We start from the raw sequence: 26,153 nt of genomic DNA, 5'->3' as shown, positions 1-26,153 counted from the left end.
CCCCACGAGTCTCCCTGGGCAGGGGCAGAGCCTCTTCACCCTGACTGGTTGATAAGTCATTCCTCTTTCTGGTGTGTGGGGCAGGTGGGGAACTACTAGTGGGGAGGGGAGAGGCCGAGAGTATTACGTCTGTGTAGCTCCCTGCCTGTGGTAGGGAACGTCCCAGATGTCTAACAGCACTGGGTCTTTTTTGCTCTAAATAATGACTGTGTGATTGTTTTGCTGACACAAAGCACTGTGGACTTCTGTTTACCAATTATCAGTAAAATCTGATTGGCCAGTTTTGAAAGTACTGCTGCATACAATTGAAGTATGAAGTTTTTTTCCTCTGCAAGGGGTATTTCTCTAATTCTGTAGCCCGAGCAAAATCTGTGTCATTGTGTGGTAGTTTTACCTTTCACTTGCTTCACATTTAAAATCCTGAGCTAAGTATTAAGTTACTACTTGTACTTTCACCGTTCACCTCTGTTGCCTCTTTCCCATTTGCAATTACACGCTTCCGTCTTTTACGTTTGGGGGAAAACAAAACAGACCTTGACTTTGATTCGCTTTCTTGCATCCCGACATAGTCCAGCTTCTGGAAGGAGTGGCGTGTGTTTGTTGTCTGTACTTTCTCATCATCTGTTATCACAGCACATGGACTTTTGCTTCTACGTCATTCCAATAAAATTGCCTGACTGAGGTCACCAGTTAATGACTTTTTAAAAATTATAAAATCTAGTGGAATGTTCTGTTCCTTTTACCTGATTTCCCTGCAGCTTTGGTATTATTGGTCACTCCCTCTTTGAACTCCCTGGCTTTGATGATACCACTCTCTCGGTGTCCTTATACTTCTTTGCCTGCTTCTGAGAATTATTTGTGAATTCCCGTTCCTCAGCTTACCCCCTAAATGGGATTAGTTCAGGAACTCCTTGCTCAGCTCTCATTTTGTTCCTTACTTTCTTCGAGTATACTCATTCACCCCCAGGCATCCACTGTCACGCATATGTAATGGTCTCCATACCTTCGGTTATCACCCCAGTCTCAAGAGGGGCAGTGTAGTGCAGTGTAGTGGTTACAAGCCTGGGCTCTGTGGCCGCACAAATCTGGGCTCAGAGTCAACTCCTCCATCGTGTGACTTTGAACAAATTACCCGACCTGTCTGAGCCTCTCTTTCCTCATCAGTATCATGGCAGTACAGGAACATCCTTCCATTAAGAGTATATCAGGGAGATCAGCTTGGTGCTTTGTGACCACCTAGAGGGGTGGGATAGGGAGGGTGGGAGGGAGGGAGACGCAAGAGGGAGGAGATATAGGGATATATGTATATGTATAACTGATTCACTTTGTTATAAAGCAGAAACGAACACACCATTGTAAAGCAATTATACTCCAATAAAGATGTAAAAAAAAGAGTATATCTGGGGCCCTCAAGATTCGATTACATGAAATGCAAGATTGCTTTCTTACAAGTGGAATGAAATGAGAAAAAGGGTTGAGTGGAGGATGGCAGGCAGTCACAACTTACCAACTGAATTTTATCCAGTTTGCATTATCGCAGCGGGGCAGCTTATTGATAACCTCAATTGTAATGTTTTAGTCGTGGTAGGCGTTTCTCTGAAGATCGGATGATGTGTACAGAACGTGTACAGTTTAACACGCTACCTGCTCATAAGAAATGGTGATGAGGTGGCAGCTGCTATCATTCTGCCCCTGGAGTTCCTTAGGAGTCTCAAGGTCGGCATTCTCCCAGCTGGGGTCCTCATCCTCTCTCTGCGTCTGTCTCTCCTTTTGCCTGGTCCTTCCTCTTGAGAAAGGCACCCGTTACCATGCCCAGGAATGAACCCCTCGCTCGCCATCCTTGTTCTCCAGTCTCCGGGGTCTGGGGATTGCATTTTCTCTGGCTGTGTTGCAGGCCCTCTGTCTCGGAGACACGCCGTCACTGTGCCCACACCCCTCGTCTCATCACCGCCTGCCCCGCTCGCAGGTTTCGAGCAGATCCTGACGCGGGACAGGCGCGGTCTTGTTCGTGTGGCCTGCGGGGCATCCCGTGGTTGGCCCCTCGGTATCCCTCTTCTGTTCTTGTCACCACAGGCGCTTGCAGGTGCACAAACTTGAGTTCCCTGCACCCTGTGAGACCAGAACCCTGTGAGATTTGTCACCGCCGTGCAGCATAGCGCCCACTTCAAGGTGGGTGCTTGGTAAATTTTTTTTTACCTGAATTAAGGTTTTCTCATACCTGTGTTTTGCACACGGTGTTCCTTTTGCTTAGACTACTGGCTCCCTCCTCCGCTTGGCCCTGTGACTTTCCTTCACCTTCTAACCCTCAGCCCATGCGCCTCCTCCAAGCGGCTCCCTTTCCCACTCTCGCGTCTCCGGCCCTGCCCGGCACCGCAGGCCTGAGGGGCCGTCTCTGGTTCACGCCCGGACCCCGTCGCAGTCCATGTGCTCCCCTTTGCCTGGTCACAGGCACGTTTTCACTGTGCCAGACTACGAATCCTTGAGAGCAGGGGCCGTCTGTTACTTCTTTTGTACTCCCAGTGCCTGGGTGACAAGCTAACGCTAAGCCCCCGCGGCTGGGCCAGGTGGGATGGTGTTGCACGGACAAGGACGAAAAGGCAGACCCCCCACTGTGCCTGTGAGTCAGGCTTTCCTGTGTCTTCAGTATCTCCTTTGCTCTCCACAATCCTGAGATAATCGTCACCCTCCTTTGAGGGCTGGGGACGTCGAAGCCGAAAGAATTTGAAGGATTTACGTGACCTGCTAGAGCTGCAGAGTTGGAACGATGATTCTGTTTTGTTTTGTTTTTCCTATTACAGATCGAGATTATTTCTGTGTTAGGCTACCTGAGCAAATGGGTGACAGTCAGAAGTTAGAGGAGCCGGTCAATGGGTTTTGAAGGAAATAAATAGAAAAAAAGTTGAGTCAGACAAATGGTAGGAATGCCTAATAGTTTGGTTTTAGTTCGTATTGAAATACATCTTTAAATCTTAAATGTACATTCTGCTACGTTTGGAGTTTTGTTTATGGCTTTTCTTTTACATAATGATGTGTAAGATTCTGCAAACTGTTATCTTAAGATACAGAACAATTCCTGTAGCCGTCACGTGAGAATTGTGACAATCTGGCCTTTTCTAAGAACGGATTTAATTGTATTCTAGCACAGCAACTTCTCTGGGGATACTCAGGTATGATGACTAAACGTGTTCATTTGTAGCCTGATGTTTTTGTTCATTTGATTCTTTGAATCCTGGTTTTTCGCTTACCTAAGTAGCTAGAAGTTATATCAGTATTTTTTTTCTGGTGGTAATTATTAAAGGAGAGAGGAAACTATACTAGTGGAGTATATAGGTGGTTGTGACACATACCACAATAAAACCATATTCAAATGACTTGGAAACATTCATTTCATCGGACATTTAGTCTCAAATGAAAGAATTATCTTGAAATTGGTATTTTAAGCTGTGGTATTTAATGGGAAAGTGTGAGAGTGCACACACCTATTATATGATGCACGTAAATATTGAGATTAAAAATGTCAGAGGGGATCCGTTCTGGGATCTGTGCCGATGAAGTGAGAGGCCCTGCGTGGACTGGCCACCGAGGAGCGTGGTCCAGTGTGCCTAGTGCCCCCGGGGAACAAGCAAAGGTAGAGTGGCTGCCAGCTCCCATTAGGGACGGCCGCTGACTGTTCGCACAATGCTGAGTGTCAGTTATTGACTGTCTTTTTTTTTTAATAACAAGTTTTGACTCAACTTGTATTATTTCCCCCCAGTTCATGTTTCACTTGGAAGATCAGAGGATGTAAGATTTGCTTTACAGAAATTGTTTTTCTAGTAAACATTATTTTTTGAGTCAGTCTCTTCCTTGAAGCTGAAATAAATTTAGAAACCAAGTCATTGTTATAGTGGTAATTCATATAAATATTAACTTTGGTTTCTAGCTTGTGTTAAAAGCAGCTGATCATCCACACCTGCTATGACTATATACTCTTATATTTTTAAGGTGTGAGCAAAGAGGAAGACAGGATCTTGATGTCAGCGGGCTGCACAGTTAGCACCTGCCCTGGGGACTCTGGGTTGTGTCAGCCATCTCCCCACTGTTGTCCGTCTCCTATTAGGGATGGAAACTAGGAAGCCGAAGCAGTGTCAGTGATGACTTCTGGAGAGAAGTTGGTCACGAGTGCTGTTCTGAATGACGCTCGTGCCTTCTGAGGTAGAATGAGGTTTCCGCTGGCCCCCTTGGGGTGTTAGGTGCTGCCGCCAGGCTTGCAGAGAGCCCGAGGGAGTGCTGAGCCTGCCGGCGGGCTGTCCTCGCCTTCCCTGTGTGCTCATTTTCTTTCCCTTTTTTCCTTTTCCTTTGAAGGTCTGCCTGACTGATGGCATACCATTTAATTGGCCCCTCACCTTATTTTGAAGTAGACTGTAATATCCTATTTCCATTCATGATGAAAACCTTTCTCAAAGTTAGGACTGAACATAAACACATAAATAAACAAAAAACGTAGTGCAGTCCTTGAATAGTGATTCAGCATGTCGATGTGATTATCTTGAACCGATCTATAGGAAAGCACAAACTACCTTGAGAAGAGATATTTCTAAACAGACACATCTGTTGAGAGTTTAGATAAGCACTTTCTGTCTCCAGGGACACCTAACAGTACTACTTAACCTCTTTTGACAGTGCTGATGATTTTAAAGGCTAGGCCACAGAAACACAAGTCATTTATTAAAACACTGTGAAATTATTTTACTGATACTGTTGGAGATGCTTTACAATTTCAGTGACTTTCTAATCCAGGGCAGGGAGACTTCTTTCTGTGTTAACATTTATATTTTAGGGTAAAAGCTAAAGGCTTAAATACGAAATAAACAGAAATCGGGACTTCAGATTGAATTGACTTTTGTACTTAGAATTGTGTCCTACTACATTTTCTCTCTCCTTTGTTTTCCCTGCTGTTTTTTCATTTGAGCATGACTGGTGTTAATCGCATGTTACGTGTGGTGTGCGGGTTTTATTGGCATTTTATTTATACACTGATATTAGATAACTTTCCTGAAGGTAGGCATGTTTTATAAGTTCCAAAGTTCACGCAAGGATATTGGATAGGATTATCTACAAAATGCATGTCATGTGCCAATTACTAACGTAGGACACAGTGTGGTGCATATTTGATTTTTTTGTTGAGTGTTCTGATTTTTAATTTCTAACCCTTTTTTGTATCTTTGATATTGTATCCTTGCCTTACTTGTGATTTGGAAATTCTATTATAGTTAATGCAATTCAGTAAGCATTTTTTAGAATATTAAACAAATTAATTAAAACAATTATATCTTAATGGGACTCACAGACCGAGAAGGCGATGCTAGTCAGACTATTGACAAGATTTTATGACTTCTTAAATATTACTACATGACTTACCCTAAGTCACACAATGTAGAAACTGATAATAATCAGAATGTGGGTATTGATGTCTTCAAAAGTTGCAAAAGTATGCCCTTGCTTAAACTTCTATGGCAGTAATTTTAAATGTCTTATTGTAACATGAAAGATAATTTTCTTGGTAGAAAGTAAGGTCATCTTCCTGATGTGTGAGTCTGTGGAACAAGGGTGTCCTTCCTTGGTTAACAAATGCTGATACAGAAAAATTTCAAGGGGCTTGAGGTGTGCCCCCTTTTATAACTTGCCAAAATTAGTCTTTTAAGAGTCTAGAAATTACGTGTACCTAGGGAGAAAATGGAATATTAGTTTTCCATAAGATTGAATTTGAGATGCTTTTTATTTCTCTATATGGGCAAATAACATACCTATAGGTACCTAGTGTTATTTTAAAATTTTATTACTTCTGGTATTGCAGATAAAATACTCTGAAACACAACATGCACTTAGAAATAAAATGTTATTTTCTAGACCACTGATTAAAAGTCAGCAAAAATCTTTTTTTCCCCAGAGAAAACCTTATTAGTCTCCTAGTTTATAAAACATCTGGGAGTGGAGCTGCCTTGTTGGGGGTAACCCTGCCTTCACAGCAGGGCCCGCTTCCCCTGTTGCTTGTCCCTGAAGCACTTCTGCAAAGCCCAGATCCCAGAAGAACACACTTTACTTTGTGCTAAGTACCAAGTAAGCGCTGCCTCGGTGACTGTGCTCCGTACCCGGACACATGCACAGAGCAGTCTTAGAGCTAGAACCTCAGCCTCATCCTTTCTCCAGATGAGAGACTTCCAGTCCCAGAGAGGCTGTGGTGGAGAGGAAACTGGTGGAGAGGAAACTCCAGTGTCCTGGCGGCCTCAGCTCCTGGCAGCCTTGGTCAGCTGGGACAGGGTGCTAGCCCCCGTGCGCTCACTTGGGCCTTGCTTTATCCTGTGGCCACCCGGCTCCTGGAAACCGGGCCTCCTTATAAATTACTTACCCTTAAATAAAAGGGTATTTATTTAAACTTTTCTTTGGTGCTTTTATTTGTGAACAAATCACCACTAAAAATTATTTTCCATGTTGATTCTATTTGCAGGGCATTATAGGATAATTTTTAAAACACATCTAAATGCATTTTAGATATTTATTTAAAATGAGCACTTTCTCCAGAGAGAACTATCACTCCCACAAGCTATTATAAATACGGATTTATGTGTGATCAGCCCAGTTATGCCCTATTTTTGCGTTTTCACAGTGTACTTAAAACTCTCAAAATGACTTTCTAGTACTATTTAATCTGTCTAATCTGTGAGAATAGAAAGTTAAATACGTTACAGTAGAATTGTATGTATTCATAACATTTCTTTATGTGATTCACAGGAAGACCGTGTACCCAGCTACAGCTTCTAAACCCAGAACGTTTTGCACGTCTTATCAAAGAAGTAGTGAACACATTCTGGCCTGGCAGGGAGTTGATTGTTCAGTGGTATCCATGTGATGAAGACAAAAAGCACCCATCTATTTCGTGGCTTAAAATGGTGTGGAAGAATCTCTATATACATTTTTCAGAGGATTTGACTTTATTTGATGAGATGCCACTAATCCCTAGAACCGCACTAGAAGAAGGTCAGACGTGTGTGGAACTCATCAGACTCAGGATCCCCTCATTAGTCATTTTAGATGATGAATCTGAAGCACAGCTCCCAGAATTTTTAGCTGACGTTGTACAAAAACTTGGAGGGATTGTCCTTAAGCAATTAGATGCCTCCATACAACATCCACTTATTAAAAAATACATTCATTCGCCATCCCCAAGTGCTGTTCTGCAGATGATGGAGAAGATGCCTCTGCAGAAGCTGTGCAACCAGGTTGCGTCGCTCCTTCCAACGCACAAAGATGCCCTAAGGAAGTTCTTAGCTAACTTAACTGATAGCAGTGAAAAGGAGAAAAGAGTAATTCAGGAACTGACAATATTCAAGCGCATTAACTATTCATCCAGTCAGGGGATCTCCTCCTACACCAAGCTGAAGGGCTGCAGGGTCCTGCACCACACATCCAGGCTCCCGGCTGGCCTGCGGCTCTCCATCTCAGTCGTGGACAGCAGTGACGAGGCCACCATCCGCCTGGCAAACCTGCTCAAGGTGGAGAAGGTAAAGACCACCAGCTGCCTAAAGCTTATCTTAAAAGACATCGAAAATGCATTTTATTCACACGAGGAGATGACACACCTTATGCTGTGGGTCCTCGAGAATCTATCCTCTCTTAAAAATGAGAATCCAAATGTGCTTGATTGGCTAATGCCATTAAAATTCATTCAGATCTCACAGGAGCGGCTGGTGTCGGCCAGTGAGCTCTTTGACCCTGATGTGGAAGTGTTAAAGGACCTCTTCTATGATGAAGAGGAAACTTGTTTCCCACCCTCAGCTTTTACCTCACCAGATATTCTTCACTCTTTAAGACAGATTGGTTTAAAAAACGAAGCCAGTCTCAAAGAGAAAGATGTTGTGCAAGTGGCTAAAAAAATTGAAGCTCTACAGGCCAGCTCTTGTCCAAATCAGGAAATGCTCCTGAAGAAAGCCAGAACGCTCTTACTGGTCTTAAATAAGAACCACGCCCTGCTGCAGTCACCTGAAGGGAAGATGGCCCTGAAGAAAATAAAATGGGCTCCAGCTTGCAAGCAAAGGCCTCCAAACTACCCAGGATCCTTAGTCTGGAAAGGGGATCTCTGGGATCTCTGTGCCCCCGCGGACATGTGCGACGCGGCCCATGCCATTCTGGTCGGCTCATCACTTCCTCTTGTTGAGAGTGTCCACGTGAACTTGGAAGAAGCTTTAGGTATCTTCACAAAACCTGATATCAATGCTGTCTTAAAGCACTTTAAAATTGTTGTCGATTGGTATACTTCGAACACCTTTAGTGATGAAGACTACTATCAGTTCCAGCACATTTTGCTCGAAATTTATGGATTCATGCATGATCATTTAAATGAAGGGAAGGATGCTTTTAGAGCCTTAAAATTTCCATGGGTTTGGACTGGCAAAAAGTTCTGTCCTCTCGCCCAAGCTGTGATAAAACCGTTTTATGATCTTGACCTTCAGCCTTATTTGCACAGTGTGCCTAAGACCATGGCAAAGTTCCATCAGCTGTTCAAGGCCTGCGGTTCAGTAGAGGAGCTGACACCAGATCACATTTCCATGGTCATTCAGAAGGTGTACCTCAAAAGCGGCCAAGACCTCAGTGACCAAGAAAGCAAACAGAATCTTCATCTGATGTTGAATATCATCCGATGGCTTTATAGCAATCAGATTCCAGCAAGCCTCAACACACCAGTTCCTATACATCATAGCAGAGATCCTTCCAAGCTTATCATGAAGCCAATTCATGAATGCTGTTACTGTGACATCAAAGTTGATGACCTGAATGACTTACTGGAAGATTCCGTGGAACCAATCATTTTGGTGCATGAGGACATACCCATGAAAACTGCAGAGTGGCTGAAAGTCCCATGCCTCAGTACAAGACTGATCAACCCCGAAAACATGGGCTTTGAGCAGTCAGGACAAAGAGAACCACTGACTGTAAGAATTAAAAATATTCTGGAAGAATACCCTTCAGTGTCAGATATCTTTAAAGAACTTCTTCAAAATGCTGACGACGCAAATGCAACAGAATGCAGCTTCATGATTGACATGAGAAGAAACATGGACATTCGAGAGAATCTCCTGGACCCGGGGATGGCAGCGTGTCATGGGCCGGCTCTGTGGTCGTTCAACAACTCTCAATTCTCAGATTCGGACTTTGTGAACATAACAAGGCTAGGGGAATCTTTAAAGAGGGCAGAAGTTGACAAAGTTGGGAAATTTGGTCTTGGGTTTAATTCCGTGTACCACATCACCGACATTCCCATCATCATGAGTCGAGAATTCATGATAATGTTTGATCCCAACATAAACCACATCAGTAAACACATTAAAGACAGATCTAATCCCGGGATCAAAATTAATTGGAGTAAACAGCAGAAAAGACTTAGGAAATTTCCTAATCAGTTCAAACCATTCATAGACGTATTTGGCTGTCAGTTACCTCTGACCGTGGAAGCACCTTACAGCTATAGTGGGACTCTGTTCCGACTGTCCTTTAGAACTCAGCAGGAAGCCAAAGTGAGTGAAGTTAGCAGTACCTGCTACAACACAGCAGATATTTACTCTCTTGTGGATGAATTCAGTCTCTGTGGACACAGGCTTATCATTTTCACTCAGAGTGTAACCTCAATGTATCTGAAGTACTTGAAAATTGAGGAAACCAATCCCAGCTTAGCTCAAGATACAATCATAATTAAAAAAAAATTGTGCTCTTCCAAAGCATTGATTGCACCTGTCATCAGTGTTTTAAAAGAAGCTGCTAAGCTCATGAAGACTTGCGACAGCAGTAACAAGAAGCTCCCCGCTGATGCACCCAAGTCCGCTTGCATCCTTCAGATCACAGTGGAGGAATTTCACCACGTGTTCAGAAGGATTGCTGATTTACAGTCGCCACTTTTTAGAGGTCCAGATGATGACCCAGCTGCTCTCTTTGAAATGGCTAAGTCCGGCCAATCCAAAAAGCCATCGGATGAGTTACCACAAAAAACAATGGAGTGTACTGTGTGGCTTATATGTACCTGCATGGATACAGGAGAGGCTCTCAAGTTTTCCCTGAGTGAGAGCGGGAGAAGGCTGGGAGTGGTTCCTTGTGGGGCTGTGGGAGTTTTTCTGGCTGAGATCCAGGACGGGAAGTGGGTTGTGAGACCACAGGCTGGGGAGGTGTTCTGCTATTTGCCCCTACGAATCAAAACAGGATTGCCAGTTCACATCAACGGGTGCTTTGCTGTTACTTCAAACAGGAAAGAGATCTGGAAGACAGATACAAAAGGACACTGGAACACCACCTTCATGAGACACGTGGTTGTGAAAGCTTACCTAGAGGCACTCAGCATCCTGCGTGACCTGGCCATGAGTGGGGAGCTGATGGACTATACTTACCATGCAGTGTGGCCTGACCCTGATCTGGTTCATGATGACTTCTCTGTAATTTGTCAAGGGTTTTATGAAGATATAGCTCACGGGAAAGGGAAGGAATTGACAAGAGTCTTCTCTGATGGATCCACATGGGTTTCCATGAAGAATGTGAGATTTCTAGATGACTGTATACTTAAGAGAAGAGATGTTGGTCCAGCAGCCTTCAAGATATTTTTGAAATACCTCAAGAAGACTGGGTCGAAAAACCTCTGTGCTGTTGAACTTCCTTCTTCAGTAAAATTAGGATTTGAAGAAGCTGGCTGCAAACAGATACTGCTTGAAAATACATTTTCAGAGAAACAGTTTTTTTCAGAAGTGTTTTTTCCAAATATTCAAGAAATTGAAGCAGAACTCAGAGATCCTTTAATGAATTTTGTTCTGAATGAGAAAGTTGATGAGTTCTCAGGAATTCTTCGTGTTACTCCATGTATCCCTTGCTCGCTGGAGGGGCATCCTCTGGTTTTACCATCAAGATTAATCCACCCTGAAGGACGGGTTGCAAAGTTATTTGATACTAAAGACGGACGATTTCCTTACGGCTCTACTCAGGACTACCTAAATCCTATTATTCTGATTAAACTCGTCCAGTTAGGTATGGCAAAAGATGATATTTTATGGGATGACATGCTAGAACGTGCCGAGTCAGTAGCTGAAATTAATAAAAGTGATCACGGTGCTGCTTGCCTAAGAAGTAGCATCCTGTTAAGTCTTATTGATGAAAAACTAAAAATAAGGGATCCTAGAGCAAAGGACTTTGCTGCAAAATATCAAACAATCCCCTTCCTCCCGTTTCTCACAAAACCAGCAGGTTTTTCTTTGGACTGGAAAGGTAACAGTTTTAAGCCTGAAACCATGTTTGCAGCAACCGACCTTTATACAGCTGAGCATCAGGATATAGTTTGTCTTTTGCAGCCAGTTCTAAACGAAAGTTCACATTCCTTCAGAGGCTGCGGTTCAGTGCCACTGGCTGTTAAAGAGTTTTTGGGGTTACTGCGGAAGCCCACAGTTGACCTGGTCATAAGCCAATTGAGAGAAGTTGCAAAATCAGTTGATGATGGAATCACATTGTACCAGGAGAACATCACCAATGCTTGCTACAAATACCTTCATGAAGCAATGATGCAAAGTGACATCACTAAGATATCAATTATTGAAAAGTTAAAAACGTTTAGCTTCATTCTAGTTGAGAGTGCATATGTTGACTCAGAAAAAATTGCTTTTCATTTGAATTTTGAAGCAGCCCCATACCTTTATCAGTTGCCTAATAAATATAAAAATAGTTTCCGTGAACTTTTTGAAAGTGTGGGTGTGAGGCAGTCTTTTACTGTTGAAGATTTTGCCCTTGTTTTGGAATCTATTGCTCAAGAAAAAGAAACAAAACAAATAACAGAAGAGAATTTTCAGCTTTGCCGGCGAATAATCAGTGAAGGAATATGGAGTCTCATTAGAGAAAAGAAACAAGAATTTTGTGAGAAAAATTATGGCCATATATTATTGCCAGATACTAATCTTAAGCTTCTCCCTGCAAAATCTTTATGCTACAATGATTGTCCCTGGATAAAAGTAAAGGATAGCACTGTAAAATACTGTCATGCAGATATACCGAGGGAAGTGGCTGTGAAACTAGGAGCAGTACCAAAGCGGCATAAAGCCTTAGAAAGGTATGCGTCCAACATCTGCTTTACAACACTGGGCACTGAATTTGGACAGAAGGAAAAACTGACCAGCAGAATTAAGAGTATCCTTAATGCCTATCCTTCAGAAAAGGAAATGCTGAAAGAACTTCTTCAGAATGCTGATGATGCAAAGGCTACAGAAATCTGTTTTGTGTTTGACCCTCGACAGCATCCAGTTGATAGGATATTTGACGACAAGTGGGCCCCCTTGCAGGGGCCAGCACTGTGTGTGTACAACAACCAGCCTTTCACAGAAGACGATGTCAGAGGGATTCAGAACCTCGGGAAAGGCACCAAGGAAGGAAATCCGTGTAAAACTGGACAATACGGAATAGGATTCAATTCTGTGTATCACATTACAGACTGCCCTTCTTTTATTTCCGGCAATGACATCCTGTGTATTTTTGATCCTCATGCCAGATACGCACCAGGAGCCACATCTGTTAGTCCTGGACGCATGTTTAGAGATTTGGATGCAGATTTTAGGACACAGTTCTCAGATGTTCTGGATCTTTATCTGGGAACCCACTTTAAACTGGATAATTGCACAATGTTTCGATTTCCTCTTCGTAATGCAGAAATGGCAAAAGTTTCAGAAATTTCTTCAGTTCCATCATCAGACAGAATGGTCCAGAATCTTTTGGACAAACTGCGGTCAGATGGGGCTGAACTTTTAATGTTTCTTAATCACATGGAAAAAATTTCTATTTGTGAAATAGATAAAGCTACGGGAGCCCTAAACGTGCTGTATTCTGTGAAGGGCAACATCACCGATGGAGACAGGCTGAAAAGGAAGCAGTTTCATGCATTTGTGATTGACAGTGTCACTAAAAAGAGGCCGCTCAAGGACATACCAGTTCAGCAGATCACCTACACTATGGATACGGAGGACTCTGAGGGAAACCTTACCACCTGGCTAATTTGTAATAGATCAGGTTTTTCAAGTATGGAGAAAGTATCTAAGAGTGTTATATCAGCTCACAAGAACCAAGATATCACTCTCTTCCCACGTGGTGGAGTAGCTGCCTGCATCACCCACAACTACAAAAAGCCCCACAGGGCCTTCTGCTTTCTGCCCCTCTCTTTAGAGACGGGGTTACCGTTTCATGTGAATGGCCACTTTGCTCTCGATTCAGCCAGGAGGAACCTGTGGCGGGATGACAATGGGGTGGGTGTTCGGAGTGACTGGAACAACAGCTTAATGACGGCCCTGATCGCTCCCGCGTACGTCGAGTTATTAATCCAGTTAAAAAAGCGCTATTTCCCTGGTTCTGACCCGACGTTATCGGTCTTACAGAACACGCCTATTCATGTTGTAAAGGACACCTTAAAGAAGTTTTTGTCATTCTTCCCAGTCAACAGGCTTGATCTACAGCCAGATTTATACTGTCTGGTGAAAGCACTTTACAGCTGCATCCACGAGGACATGAAGCGCCTTTTACCCGTTGTGCGGGCTCCGAACATTGATGGCTCCGACCTGCACTCTGCAGTTATAATCACCTGGATTAATATGTCGACTTCAAATAAAACCAGACCATTTTTTGACAATTTGCTGCAGGATGAATTACACCACCTTAAAAATGCAGACTATAACATCACCACACGCAAAACAGTGGCAGAAAATGTCTATAGGCTGAAACACCTGCTTTTGGAAATTGGCTTCAACTTGGTTTATAACTGTGATGAAACTGCTAATCTGTACCACTGTCTGATAGACGCCGATATTCCTGTTAGTTATGTCACCCCTGCTGACGTGCGATCTTTTTTAATGACGTTTTCCTCTCCCGATACTAATTGCCATATTGGGAAGCTGCCTTGTCGTCTCCAGCAGACTAACCTGAAACTTTTTCACAGTTTAAAACTCTTAGTTGATTACTGTTTTAAGGATGCAGAAGAAAACGGGATTGAAGTGGAGGGACTGCCCCTTCTCATTACATTAGACAGTGTTTTGCAAACTTTTGATGCAAAACGACCCAAGTTTCTAACAACATACCATGAACTGATTCCATCCCGCAAAGACTTGTTCATGAATACATTGTACCTGAAGTACAGTAATATTTTACTGAACTGTAAAGTTGCAAAAGTGTTTGACATTTCCAGCTTTGCTGACTTGTTATCCTCTGTGTTGCCCCGTGAATATAAGACCAAAAGTTGCACAAAGTGGAAAGACAGTTTTACAAGTGAGTCTTGGCTTAAGAGTGCATGGCATTTTATCAGCGAATCCGTAAATGTGAAAGAGGATCAAGAAGAGACAAAAGCAACCTTTGACACTGTTGTTGACACCCTAAAAGACTGGGCATTGCTCCCTGGAACAAAGTTTACTGTGTCAGCCAATCAGCTTGTAGTTCCCGAAGGTGATGTTCTGCTTCCTCTAAGTCTCATGCACATTGCAGTCTTTCCAAATGGCCAGAGTGATAAGGTTTTTCATGCTCTCATGAAAGCTGGCTGTATTCAGCTTGCTTTGAACAAAATCTGCTCCAAAGACAGTGCATTTGTTCCTCTGCTGTCATGTTACACAGCAAACATAGAGAGCCCCACAAGCATTTTGAAGGCTGTGCATTATATGGTCCAAACCTCAACTTTTAGAACTGAAAAATTAGTGGAAAGTGACTTTGAAGCACTTTTGATGTATTTCAACTGCAATTTGAATCACTTGATGTCCCAAGATGACGTAAAAATTTTAAAGTCACTCCCATGCTACAAATCCATCAGCGGTCGCTATATGAGCATTGCGAAATTTGGAACATGCTATGTGCTTACAAAAAGTATTCCTTCCGCTGAAGTGGAAAAATGGACACAATCATCGTCCTCTGCATTTCTTGAAGAAAAAATACACTTAAAAGAACTATATGAGGTGCTAGGTTGTGTGCCTGTAGATGATCTTGAGGTCTATTTGAAACACCTCTTACCAAAAATCGAAAATCTCTCTTATGATGCAAAATTAGAGCATTTGATCTATCTTAAGAATAGACTCTCAAGTATTGAAGAATTGTCAGAGATCAAGGAACAACTTTTCGAAAAACTGGAAAGTTTATTGATAATCCATGACACTAACAGTCGACTAAAGCAAGCCAAACATTTCTATGATAGAACTGTGAGAGTTTTTGAAGTTATGCTTCCTGAAAAATTGTTTATTCCTAAGGACTTCTTTAAAAAATTGGAACAACTTATAAAACCCAAAAATCAAGTTGCATTTATGACATCCTGGGTAGAATTCTTAAGAAATATCGGACTAAAACACATCCTTTCTCAGCAGCAGTTGTTACAGTTTGCTAAGGAGATCAGTGTGAGGGCTAATACAGAAAACTGGTCTAAAGAAACACTGCAAAATACAGTCGATATCCTTCTCCACCATATATTCCAAGAACGAATGGATTTGTTATCTGGAAATTTTTTGAAAGAACTGTCTTTAATACCATTCTTATGTCCCGAGCGGGCCCCTGCCGAATTCATTCGATTTCATCCTCAGTATCAAGAGGTAAACGGAACGCTTCCTCTTATAAAGTTCAACGGAGCACAGGTGAATCCAAAATTCAAGCAGTGCGACGTGCTCCAGCTGTTATGGACGTCATGCCCTATTCTTCCAGAGAAAGCCACCCCCTTGAGCATCAAAGAACAAGAAGGGAGTGACCTTGGTCCACAAGAACAGCTGGAGCAGGTTTTAAGTATGCTGAATGTGAACCTGGACCCCCCTCTGGATAAGGTCATCAATAACTGCAGGAACATATGCAACATCACAACTCTGGATGAAGACATGGTCAAGACTAGAGCAAAGGTCTTAAGGAGCATATACGAGTTTCTCAGCGCAGAGAAAAGGGAGTTCCGTTTTCAGCTGCGGGGCGTTGCTTTTGTGATGGTGGAAGATGGCTGGAAGCTTCTGAAGCCGGAGGAGGTGGTGATCAATCTTGAGTACGAGTCTGATTTTAAACCGTATCTGTACAAGCTGCCTTTAGAACTGGGCACCTTTCACCAGCTGTTCAAACACTTAGGCACTGAAGATATCATTTCAACCAAGCAGTATGTTGAAGTGCTGAGCCGCATATTCAAAAATTCTGAAGGAAAACAGTTAGATCCTAATGAAATGCGCACCGTTAAGAGAGTCGTTTCTGGCTTGTTCAAGAGTCTACAGAATGACTCGGTGAAGGTGCGGGGCGATCTCGAGAACATCCGGGACCTTGCACTCTACCTGCCAAGCCAGGATGGGAGGCTGGTGAAGTCCAACATCCTGGTGTTTGATGACGCCCCGCATTACAAGAGCAGGATCCAGGGCAATATCGGTGTGCAGATGCTGGTGGATCTCAGCCAGTGCTACCTGGGGAAAGACCACGGGTTCCACACGAAGCTGACTATGCTCTTTCCTCAGAAACTCAGACCACGTCTGCTGAGCAGCATCCTCGAGGAGCAGTTGGATGAGGAGACTCCCAGGGTCTGCCAGTTTGGAGCGCTGTGCTCTCTTCAGGGCAGGCTGCAGTTACTCCTGTCCTCTGAACAGTTCATCACAGGCCTGATCAGAATCATGAAGCATGAAAACGATAACGCTTTTCTGGCCAACGAGGAGAAAGCCGTGCGACTCTGCAAAGCTCTAAGAGAAGGCTTGAAAGTGTCCTGTTTCGAGAAGCTTCAGACAACATTAAGAGTTAAAGGTTTCAATCCTATTCCTCAGAGCAGAAGTGAAACTTTTGCTTTCCTGAAGAGGTTTGGGAATGCAGTCATCCTGCTCTACATACAGCATTCAGACAGTAAAGACATTAACTTCCTGTTAGCCCTGGCAATGACGCTTAAATCAGCGACCGACAATTTGATTTCCGACACTTCATATCTAATTGCTATGCTAGGATGCAATGATATTTACAGGATCAGTGAGAAACTCGACAGTTTAGGAGTGAAATATGACTCTTCAGAACCATCGAAACTTGAACTTCCAATGCCCGGCACTCCGATACCTGCTGAGATTCATTACACTCTGCTCATGGACCCAATGAATGTCTTTTATCCCGGGGAATACGTCGGGTACCTCGTTGATGCTGAAGGTGGGGAGATCTATGGGTCGTACCAGCCGACATATACATACGCCATTATCGTACAGGAAGTTGAAAGAGAAGATGCTGACAACTCTAGTTTTCTAGGAAAGATATATCAGATTGATATTGGTTATAGTGAATATAAAATAGTTAGCTCTCTTGATCTGTATAAGTTTTCAAGGCCAGAGGAAAGCTCTCAGAGCAGAGACAGTGCCCCTTCCACACCCACCAGCCCTACAGAGTTCCTGGCCCCTGGTCTACGAAGTATCCCTCCTCTTTTCTTTGGTAGGGAGAGCCACAAGACCTCATCTTCGAAGCATCATTCCCCCAAGAAGCTTATGGTGAATTCTTTACCAGAAATTTTAAAAGAAGTGACATCAGTGGTGGAGCAAGCTTGGAAGCTTCCAGAATCTGAAAGAAAAAAGATTATTAGGCGGTTGTATTTGAAATGGCACCCTGACAAAAACCCAGAGAATCATGACATTGCTAATGAAGTTTTTAAACATCTGCAGAATGAAATTAACAGATTAGAGAAACAGGCTTTTCTAGATCAAAATGCAGACAGAGCCTCGAGGCGAACGTTTTCAACCTCAGCATCCCGATTTCAGTCAGAGAAGTACTCATTTCAGAGATTTTACACTTCATGGAATCAAGAAGCAACGAGCCATAAATCTGAAAGGCAACAACAAAATAAGGAAAAATGCCCACCTTCAGCCGGACAGACTTACTCTCCGAGGTTCTTTGTTCCCCCCACCTTCAAGTCAGTCGGTAACCCAGTCGAAGCACGCAGGTGGCTACGACAAGCCAGAGCCAATTTCTCAGCCGCCAGGAATGACCTCCACAAAAACGCCAACGAATGGGTGTGCTTCAAATGTTTCCTCTCTACCAAGCTGGCTCTGATCGCCGCCGACTATGCTGTGCGGGGCAAGTCCGACAAAGACGTGAAGCCGACTGCACTCGCGCAGAAAATAGAGGAATACAGTGAGCATCTGGAAGGCCTGACGAATGACGTCCACACCTTGGAAGCTTACGGTGTAGACAGTTTAAAAACAAGGTACCCCGATCTGCTGCCTTTCCCACAGATCCCGAATGACAGGTTCACTTCTGAGGTTGCCATGAGAGTGATGGAATGTACTGCCTGTATCATCATAAAACTTGAAAATTTTATACAACAAAAAGTGTGAACGCATTTAAAGAAGAAGCAGAGCTAGGTCTCAAATGTGTTGTAGCACAAGTATGAATTGCTGTCCTTAAGCTTCCTTGCCAGTTGTTTAGGAATTGCGAAGCACACTGCAGACTGTTTGGGGAGAATTTTGGAGTTGTTATTAACATGAATTTCAACAGAAGACGTTAACTGGATCTAAGAACTATTTTGAGGCTGGTGGTGAACTGTGGAATTGCTGGAGGCAGCTGGCCGGCTGCGGTGGCGGCTTGTTGGACTGCACTTTATACAACCAAAGCTCAGCAGTTTGTTAGATAAGAGTCTCTCTGTCTCTGGTTAGGGTGAAGTTAGTTTTATGTCTTCCATGTAGGAGCTAATGAAACACTGGACATATCATTGGTTTAAACAAATAAGGGGAATTAAGTCTTCGGAGCTTATTATCTCTTTACGTGGATCCTCTTGGGTGTGTTATTTTCTTATCAGCTGGATCCGATCATGAATTTTTTGCAATTTTACCTATTAGACCCTCAGTACATGTGTAACATGGTACAGTACTTTACTCCTGAATATTACTTGATTGAGACTCTGCAGACGGTACTGCTGGGACGCACTGAGTACACTTTACATCCTTGTTCTGGATGTCCTCCCGCCCTGGGTTTACAGGCTTCCTGGTTCGTGAAGGTAGCACGTGGGAGACCCCAGTGGTGGCCGTTCTGGCCTCTGGATGTGAATACTGCTTCCAAGAACCGCCTGCCAAAGCGACATCTGTCACCTGTTAGAACATTTGCTTTATGTTTGTTTGTACATATTTTCCACGAACGTCATAATTTATATAGTGTGGCTGAACAGGATGTGACCTTTCGTTGTCTAAAGGTGCTGCAGTAAACATTTTTTGTCCTTCAACATGGCACTTAGTGGAGTTTTTTGGATTTCACTTTGAAGGCATTAAAAAATTGTAAAATCATGTGACAATATCTAATAAGTTATAAAATAGGAATTATCAGCTTGTGTTTTCCCCATGAACGATTCAGAACTGACATTTAATTTTTATCATGTTTGAATGTCCTACGAACATACTTCTTTTGCAGAATGTAAAAGAAAGGTGATGGTAATTAGTTTCTATAAGTGTGCTGGCTGTAAATGATGCTAAATATAATATTTTATGCAATTAAGGGCTTATGGAACATATTAAAACTTTTTTACTTTTATTGGTAATAAGGAATGTTTGCGCCTCCACTATTGTATTGCTTCTGGATGTGAAGCCATGTGATCATTTCTGCTATTATATTAAGTGCCACAATTTTAATAAAGCAAATGTACATATGAAATCATTGTAGCTGGTATTTCCTGAGAAACAGTTCCTTGAAAATCAAACCTAATATCTTCCTATATGAAGTTCTGACCTGTGTGTATTTGTGTGTTTATTGGAAATATTAGGATAGAACTTTCCTATATATTTTATAGTGGAATTTTAATAGGTTCCTTTTCTTATGATTGAATATAAAGTACTGGACATATACTAGGTTTATTAGGTGCTCACTGATTTTGTTAAGAGTTGATTTTATTTCGCCTTTCTAGGGAATAAAATTAGTTGACATATGTGGTATACATATGTATTTGGAAATACGTTAAATATGGTTCTTCTCTAGGTAGAGGCTGGATTGATACCGACCTTACCTCAGGGGAGGGCTGTGTGCCTGGGGCCAATTCACACTTGAGCGCTAACAGGTAGGACATGTTCATCTTTACACCTCAGGCACAAGGCTTCTAAATCCGGCAGACCAGGCTTGGAATTCTCTCTTCCAGGGCGACCCGAACGCTGGGTCTCCAGCTGCCTGGGACTTAATCTTAAGTTCTTGCTACTTTAAAACTCAGATTCGACACTTGGAATATGTTTCATTGCTTTTGGATATTAAAATGTACACAGAACACCCTGTCTGGCTTTTGTGGTATGATCTAGGTGGAGTTTTGTGTTTTTTTCTAGACTTCCTTTAAAAGAAAAAATACAGGTCCACAGTCCCTTATATGAAACCCTTGCATCCAAATGTTTTTCGGAATTTGGATTTTAGAACATTAATACCAGTGCATATAAACTGGGTTTAATGAGGCTTTTCCATCAGAGTTGGGCAGCTCCCTTTAATCAAACACATTAGTATTTCTGCAGTGAGACCATGAATACCCACCCACAGTAAACTACACAGACGTGAGAAGTAGCCTCATCTAAATTTAGGTCAGGTTTTGCCACCCATAGTTTGCAGTAGATGTATTTGGAAAGTTTTCATTTTTTGGAACTTTTTAGATTTTGAAATTCAGGGTAAGGAATTTTGGACCTGAACTATTTTTTTGTATTAGGCTCCCCTATTTTGTTTTTTTTATTAAAAAGAAGGTGGAAACTGCCAGCCGGTGTGTGCGTAGCTGCTCCTGAGAAAGGGGTTGGAACAGGCCTTCTGCACTCGGGAGCGGGTTCTGTGCTTCCCCGTGAGCGGAAGGGCGGAATGCTCCACAGCCTCCGGGGGGAGACCAGTGACGAGCCTGAGAATGATGGGAAAATGTTCAAATAGCGTTCAGTCAAATAAAGAGAACAGGTCTGCTTTGGGGACTGGTGGGGTTGTCTTTCATTAGCGCCAGCTGACATCTTCTGTCCTTCCAATATTTTGCAGACCTCAAGGATAAAAGCTAGTAGAAAACAGCAGTTAGATGAGATTTTAATGAGTCATGTATGACTCCGGCTTCTACCAGAGACAGAACCAGCAGAAGACACACGGACACAGACCTGGGAAGAGCTGTCCTTCCAGGAGCTGACTTGCCATCGCGGGGGCCGGCAGGTCCGCGACCTGCAGGGCGCGCACCCCACAGGCAGGAGCTGCAGTCGGCAGGTGGAATTTCCTAAAACTCTGGCTTCTGACGCTTCTTCTCCATTTATCTTGTTTTGACAAGTTTGGCCTAAAGTGTCATCACTCCTTCATCGGTCTGGAAGCCGGTCCCGGGCCCCCCGTGCTGTCAGGTGTGGGCGAGACTGGGGAAGACTTGGATACCAAAGCCAACGCGAGGTACATTTTACTGAAAAATAAGAGCTGTGTTTAAAATTTGGGCTTGTTTCTCCTGTAGCTGCTAAGTGGCCCGGGAAGTGCCCTCATTTATTCTGGATACAAAGCCCAGGACAAAAGGTGAAGCCGCACTGACTGTTAGCTCAGAATCCACCTTTTGTCCTCGGTGCCCTTAGACCCGCTCGTTCCACCCGCTTGTTTATACGTGACCCAAAGTTTGTTCGGTTATTAAACCACAGCCAATTTGCAGTGGCATTTACAATACGGAGAAGCCAGCTAAAGCCAAGGGAGAAGAGGCGTGTTGGATCAGGGAAGGGAGGGGACGAGAACCAATACAAATCGACCCAGCCTCGCGGGAGCTCCCACCCTGCTTCCCTGTCCGCGCATGAGTGGAGACTGACCTGGGGGTGCCCGGGAGGGCAGGGGGACCTGAACTCGTGTAGGGGCTGCGGAGTTGGAGCCTGCAGGGGTGGGAGAGGTTCGGGGTTGTTCTGCTGAAAGGTCTTAGCAAGTCCATTTTGCTGCAAATCCAACTTTACTATTAAAGCTGATATTTTGATCTTCATCTTTTTCACTTGTGTCTGCTTCTCAGTCGGTTCGGAAATTGGAAAAGAAACAAGGGCTGTTTTGCGAGGTCACTAAAATTATGAGCACTGGACGGTCGGTAAGCGCTTAGGGTGTAGGGCTATCGTGTGTATGCCTCATTGGGTACATTCATAAGCATGGCCTTGCACCTTTAATGGAAATTTAAGTTACACTGTATAATGTACTTAAGAAGACAGGTTTATGTAACACATCTTAGAATACAGCCCATCTAAAAGTTCTTATTCTAAGCAAGGAGAAATTCCTGATCACTCTGTAGAATGAAGCTAGAAACAACTTTAGGGATGATTCCATTATAGCAGAGGAGCAAAAAGATCTGATTTACACCTTTTGTTTAAAAGGTTCTATTCCCCACACTTTCTCTTTGATTTGTTCTTCTCGACCTCACTTTATCATCGGCGTCATTTTTTTTGACATGTACACACGTTCTATGAGAACCAAACTAGTTTAGCAATGTTCCATGGTGATCCTGTGTTCCATCCACATCAACTGGGCTGGAAGACATTTTTCTTCTGCACAGACATGGTACAGGAAAGTACATATGACACAAAAACGGTGACATTATTTACTATGACAATAGGAATGTTAGAGCAAGAAAGCAGACATTAATTTTAAAAATCAGGACTCAACTAAATGGAAAAGGCGAATACCAATTTATAATCTAAAGCCCTCCCCCCGCCCCCAGAAACTAGGAGCATTATATTCAGAGTTGAGTTTGCCCTGAACTGCTTAGGAAACACTGTACTTTTGTTTTGTAATCTCAAGTGTTTATGACACTAGTAATTTAAAAGTCTCGGAGTTGTCAGAAGTGGGCTGCACTGTTAACACCTTGTCAAAACAGCACTGGAAATACTCACTTTTCTCTCAGTTCTGAGACTGTGGAAAGTGAAACTGAAGTTGTGTTTATAGTTATAAGTCCTTTAATTAGAAAGTTGCAGTGCTGGGCTTCCCTGGTGGTGCAGTGGTTAAGAATCCCCCTGCCAATGCAGGGGACATGGGTTCGAGCCCTGGTCCAGGAAGATCCCACATGCCGTGGAGCAACTAAGCCCGTGCGCCACAACTACTGAGCCTGCGCTCTGGGGCCCGTGAGTCACAACTACTGAGCCTGTGAGCCACAACTACTGAAGCCCACACGCCTAGAGCCCGTGCTCCGCAACAAGAGAAGCCACCGCAATGAGAAGCCCGCACACCGCAACGAAGAGTAGCCCCCGCTCGCTGCAACTAGAGAAAGCCCACGCACTGCAACGAAGACCCAACGCAGCCAAAAATAAATAATAAATAAATAAATTATAAAACCCCCCAAAGTTGCAGTGCTGTTGGTCCCACCACGTCTTGTGCCATGTGGGGATTCTAATGCTAACAACTGGTAAACCACAAACCAAAACCGACACCCATGGCTCTGTGTGCCAAAGGGCATTTTACAGAGTGAGTGAGTGGCCTCTACAAAACCAACGTGCTCCTGGGTTCAGTGTGCCCACCGGATGCAAACACACATCACACAGCCGACGGCGAGTGTGAGAGGCTGACTCCGTGAGGGCCCACCTGGTCCCTCACCCGTCCCGTCAGCTCCTGGGTTCAGTGTGCCCCCCGGATGCAAACACACACCACACAGCCGACGGCGAGTGTAAGAGGCTGACTCCGTGAGGGCCCACCTGGTCCCTCACCCGTCCCGTCAGCTCATGGGTTCAGTGTGCCCACCGGATGCAAATACACATCACACAGCCGACGGCGAGTGTGAGAGGCTGACTCCGTGAGGTCCCACCTGGTCCCTCACCTGTCCCGTCAGCTCATGGGTTCAGTGTGCCCACCGGATGCAAACACACATCACAGCCGACGGCGAGTGTCAGAGGCTGACTCCGTGAGGTCCCACCTGGTCCCTCACCCGTCCCGTCAGCTCCTGGGTTCAGTGTGCCCACCGGATGCAAACACACATCACACAGCCGACGGCGAGTGTGAGAGGCTGACTCCGTGAGGGCCCACCTGGTCTCTCACCCGTCCCGTCAGCTCCTGGGTTCAGTGTGCCCACCGGATGCAAACACACATCACACAACCGACGGCGAGTGTGAGAGGCTGACTCCGTGAGGGCCCACCTGGTCCCTCACCCGTCCCGTCAGCTCCTGGGTTCAGTGTGCCCACCGGATGCAAATACACATCACACAGCCGACGGCGAGTGTGAGAGGCTGACTCCGTGAGGTCCCACCTGGTCCCTCACCTGTCCCGTCAGGTAAGCATGCCTGCTGGGTACCTGGGAGCCCCTGCCTACCCGTGGTGCGATTATGGTGGATGACAAACCCCTTTGGACTTTAGTTTCTCCACTTGTCAAGCGAGCACCAGCCCATCTGCGCAGGTATCAGGTAGACTGGTGCCGCGGATGGAATGAGACCCAGGTCAAAGTTGTCTGAAGTGAAAACCGATGTGGAAATGCAGGGTCACAGTTTAGTTTAATTTTAACAGATACTGTGTGACCTTGTGACTTGTCTCATCTGAACCTTTTTTATCACCGGTAACTGGGGGAAAAGTAGTACCTACCTCAAAGAGTTATGAGGATTAAAGGAAGTAAGACAAACTGTGAAGTCTGTGAAAAATGTAGGTTGATTTTCATCGCTCATTGACTATATAAAGAAAGCATGGTTTTGTATAATTTATTCCTCTGACTACATGTTGAAAATCAAATCAGCCTTAACGTCCCTTCAAAACTTGAAGATTTTCTTGTGAAACCTGACACACGTTGCATTAAAATGAAGAGAGCACTTACAGGTTTTACAGAGGAAAGCCTCATGGAACTCTCGCGGCACCTCAGCAGGACCACAGCTACTCTCGTGGGGAGTCAGATACCCACAGCTGATATTCCACACAGCAGTTCAATATTTCACTGTAGATCGACGCGTACAAGAAAGGGAAAGTCACAATGGTTCTGATGGAAATGAATCAGTCTAGTGGAATCAACACATTCTCCTGATAGTCCTTTGACTTTTGTGTCTAAGGTCCAGCTGCCACTTTGAGATCATGGAGTTTCACGGGGACACTTGCACTGGTACATTTTTCTTTCTGAGCTCCTTTCGAAAGCAGGTCCTACTTCCTTCCCATGTGCCAACTCAGCTTTACTTTGTCGAGTTGCTCCAGGTGTGAAGGCTTGAGGTCAGCACTCCGAAGCTCACCGAAACGAGGCAGGTAGCTCCGTGGAAGACGCCCCTGGTTTAGAGGCAGATGTGACTGTTCTCGTGGCATGTGGTACCCACGCCGGCCACAGACAGGTAAAGCTTCCCATCTGGACACGCACAGATTTCGTAGAGTCCCTGCAAGCTGCTTGCGGGACCCTGAGTCCCCTGGGCCAACTTGGGTAAACACATGGTCTCAGCGTCGAGCACAAGCTGCTTGAGAGAGAACGAGAGATGAAGCGGTCAAGGAGGAATGGACGCAACAAGCACGAAATTAAACGCTCAAATCGTTCCAAACAAATTCGCTCTTCCTCTGCAGAGAAAATGAAGTAGGCATCTGGCTTGACTGAAATCGAATTACAATTAATCTGATTCTTTAAAAGCCTATTTCTAGTTTACATCCAGGCAGGGGATAAATAGTCCTTAGGAACTGGAGGAAGTCATTGTTTTCTTTTACTCGTTGTGCTAGGCGAGCTAGAAAAACGTATGATGCGACACTTTTATGCAGACCTTTCAGAATTATTTGACCCAAATAATACAATCTTTGCCTGATTCACATTTACCTTGTGTTCCACTTTGACCTTCAGCTTCTCCTCCCTATCAGGATAAAGTATTTGATACAAGCCACAGAAGTAGGTTCATCTTAGTCATTTTAACCTGTGATTGTTGGAATTTCTCCTGATTTTATTTTCCTGTGAGAGGCAATTAAACTCATCCTAATAGCTGTCAACCATTTCCCCAGCTTTTAAAATACGATTTGAAACTCTACTGCCTTCTATGAAATGCAGGAAGGCAGTAGACACACAGACGACTAAAATAAGATGAAAGCCACTGGATGTTTTTGTTCCTGTCGAGGTTTAGTTGAACTGAAATACAAACAAATGGCCATTTATTGAGATCTGGTGATCTGACAGCTTAAGGCAATAAGTGTGGTCACACAGAGCAGACAAGCCTGACCAGGGCGCTCACTTATCAGAAGGAATTAAACCCCGTTTGGGGAGGTTCCACATTCTTCGTCGCCAACAAGGTCGGACCCCT

At 44.0% G+C, this 26,153-nt stretch overlaps 2 protein-coding genes across 12 annotated transcripts in view; one reads left to right on the top strand and one right to left on the bottom strand.

The window, feature by feature from the left end:
• Positions 1-19,635, top strand: part of SACS (sacsin molecular chaperone) — a 76,460-nt gene extending 56,825 nt beyond the window's left edge. For both annotated transcript variants that reach the window (XM_030882694.2, XM_030882695.2), the window contains one exon: positions 6,772-19,635. In XM_030882694.2, coding sequence (XP_030738554.2) covers positions 6,772-18,329 — 11,558 coding nt within the window. In that variant the 3' untranslated portion in view covers positions 18,330-19,635. The remainder of the gene's footprint in view (positions 1-6,771) is intronic.
• The window catches only part of SGCG (sarcoglycan gamma), a 54,197-nt gene continuing 43,030 nt past the window's right edge, over positions 14,987-26,153 (bottom strand). For 9 of the 10 annotated variants that reach the window (XM_060288168.1, XM_060288170.1, XM_060288171.1 and 6 more), the window contains one exon: positions 24,584-25,328. In XM_060288168.1, coding sequence (XP_060144151.1) covers positions 25,155-25,328 — 174 coding nt within the window. In that variant the 3' untranslated portion in view covers positions 24,584-25,154. Of the gene's footprint in view, positions 22,470-24,583; positions 25,329-26,153 lie in introns of those variants that run through there. The other variant, XR_009559842.1, reaches the window with a different exon arrangement.

The sequence above is a fragment of the Globicephala melas genome, chromosome 18, assembly GCF_963455315.2.
Source record: "Globicephala melas chromosome 18, mGloMel1.2, whole genome shotgun sequence".
Taxonomy (NCBI): Eukaryota; Metazoa; Chordata; class Mammalia; order Artiodactyla; family Delphinidae; genus Globicephala; species Globicephala melas.
This window is presented reverse-complemented; position numbering and strand designations above follow the sequence as displayed.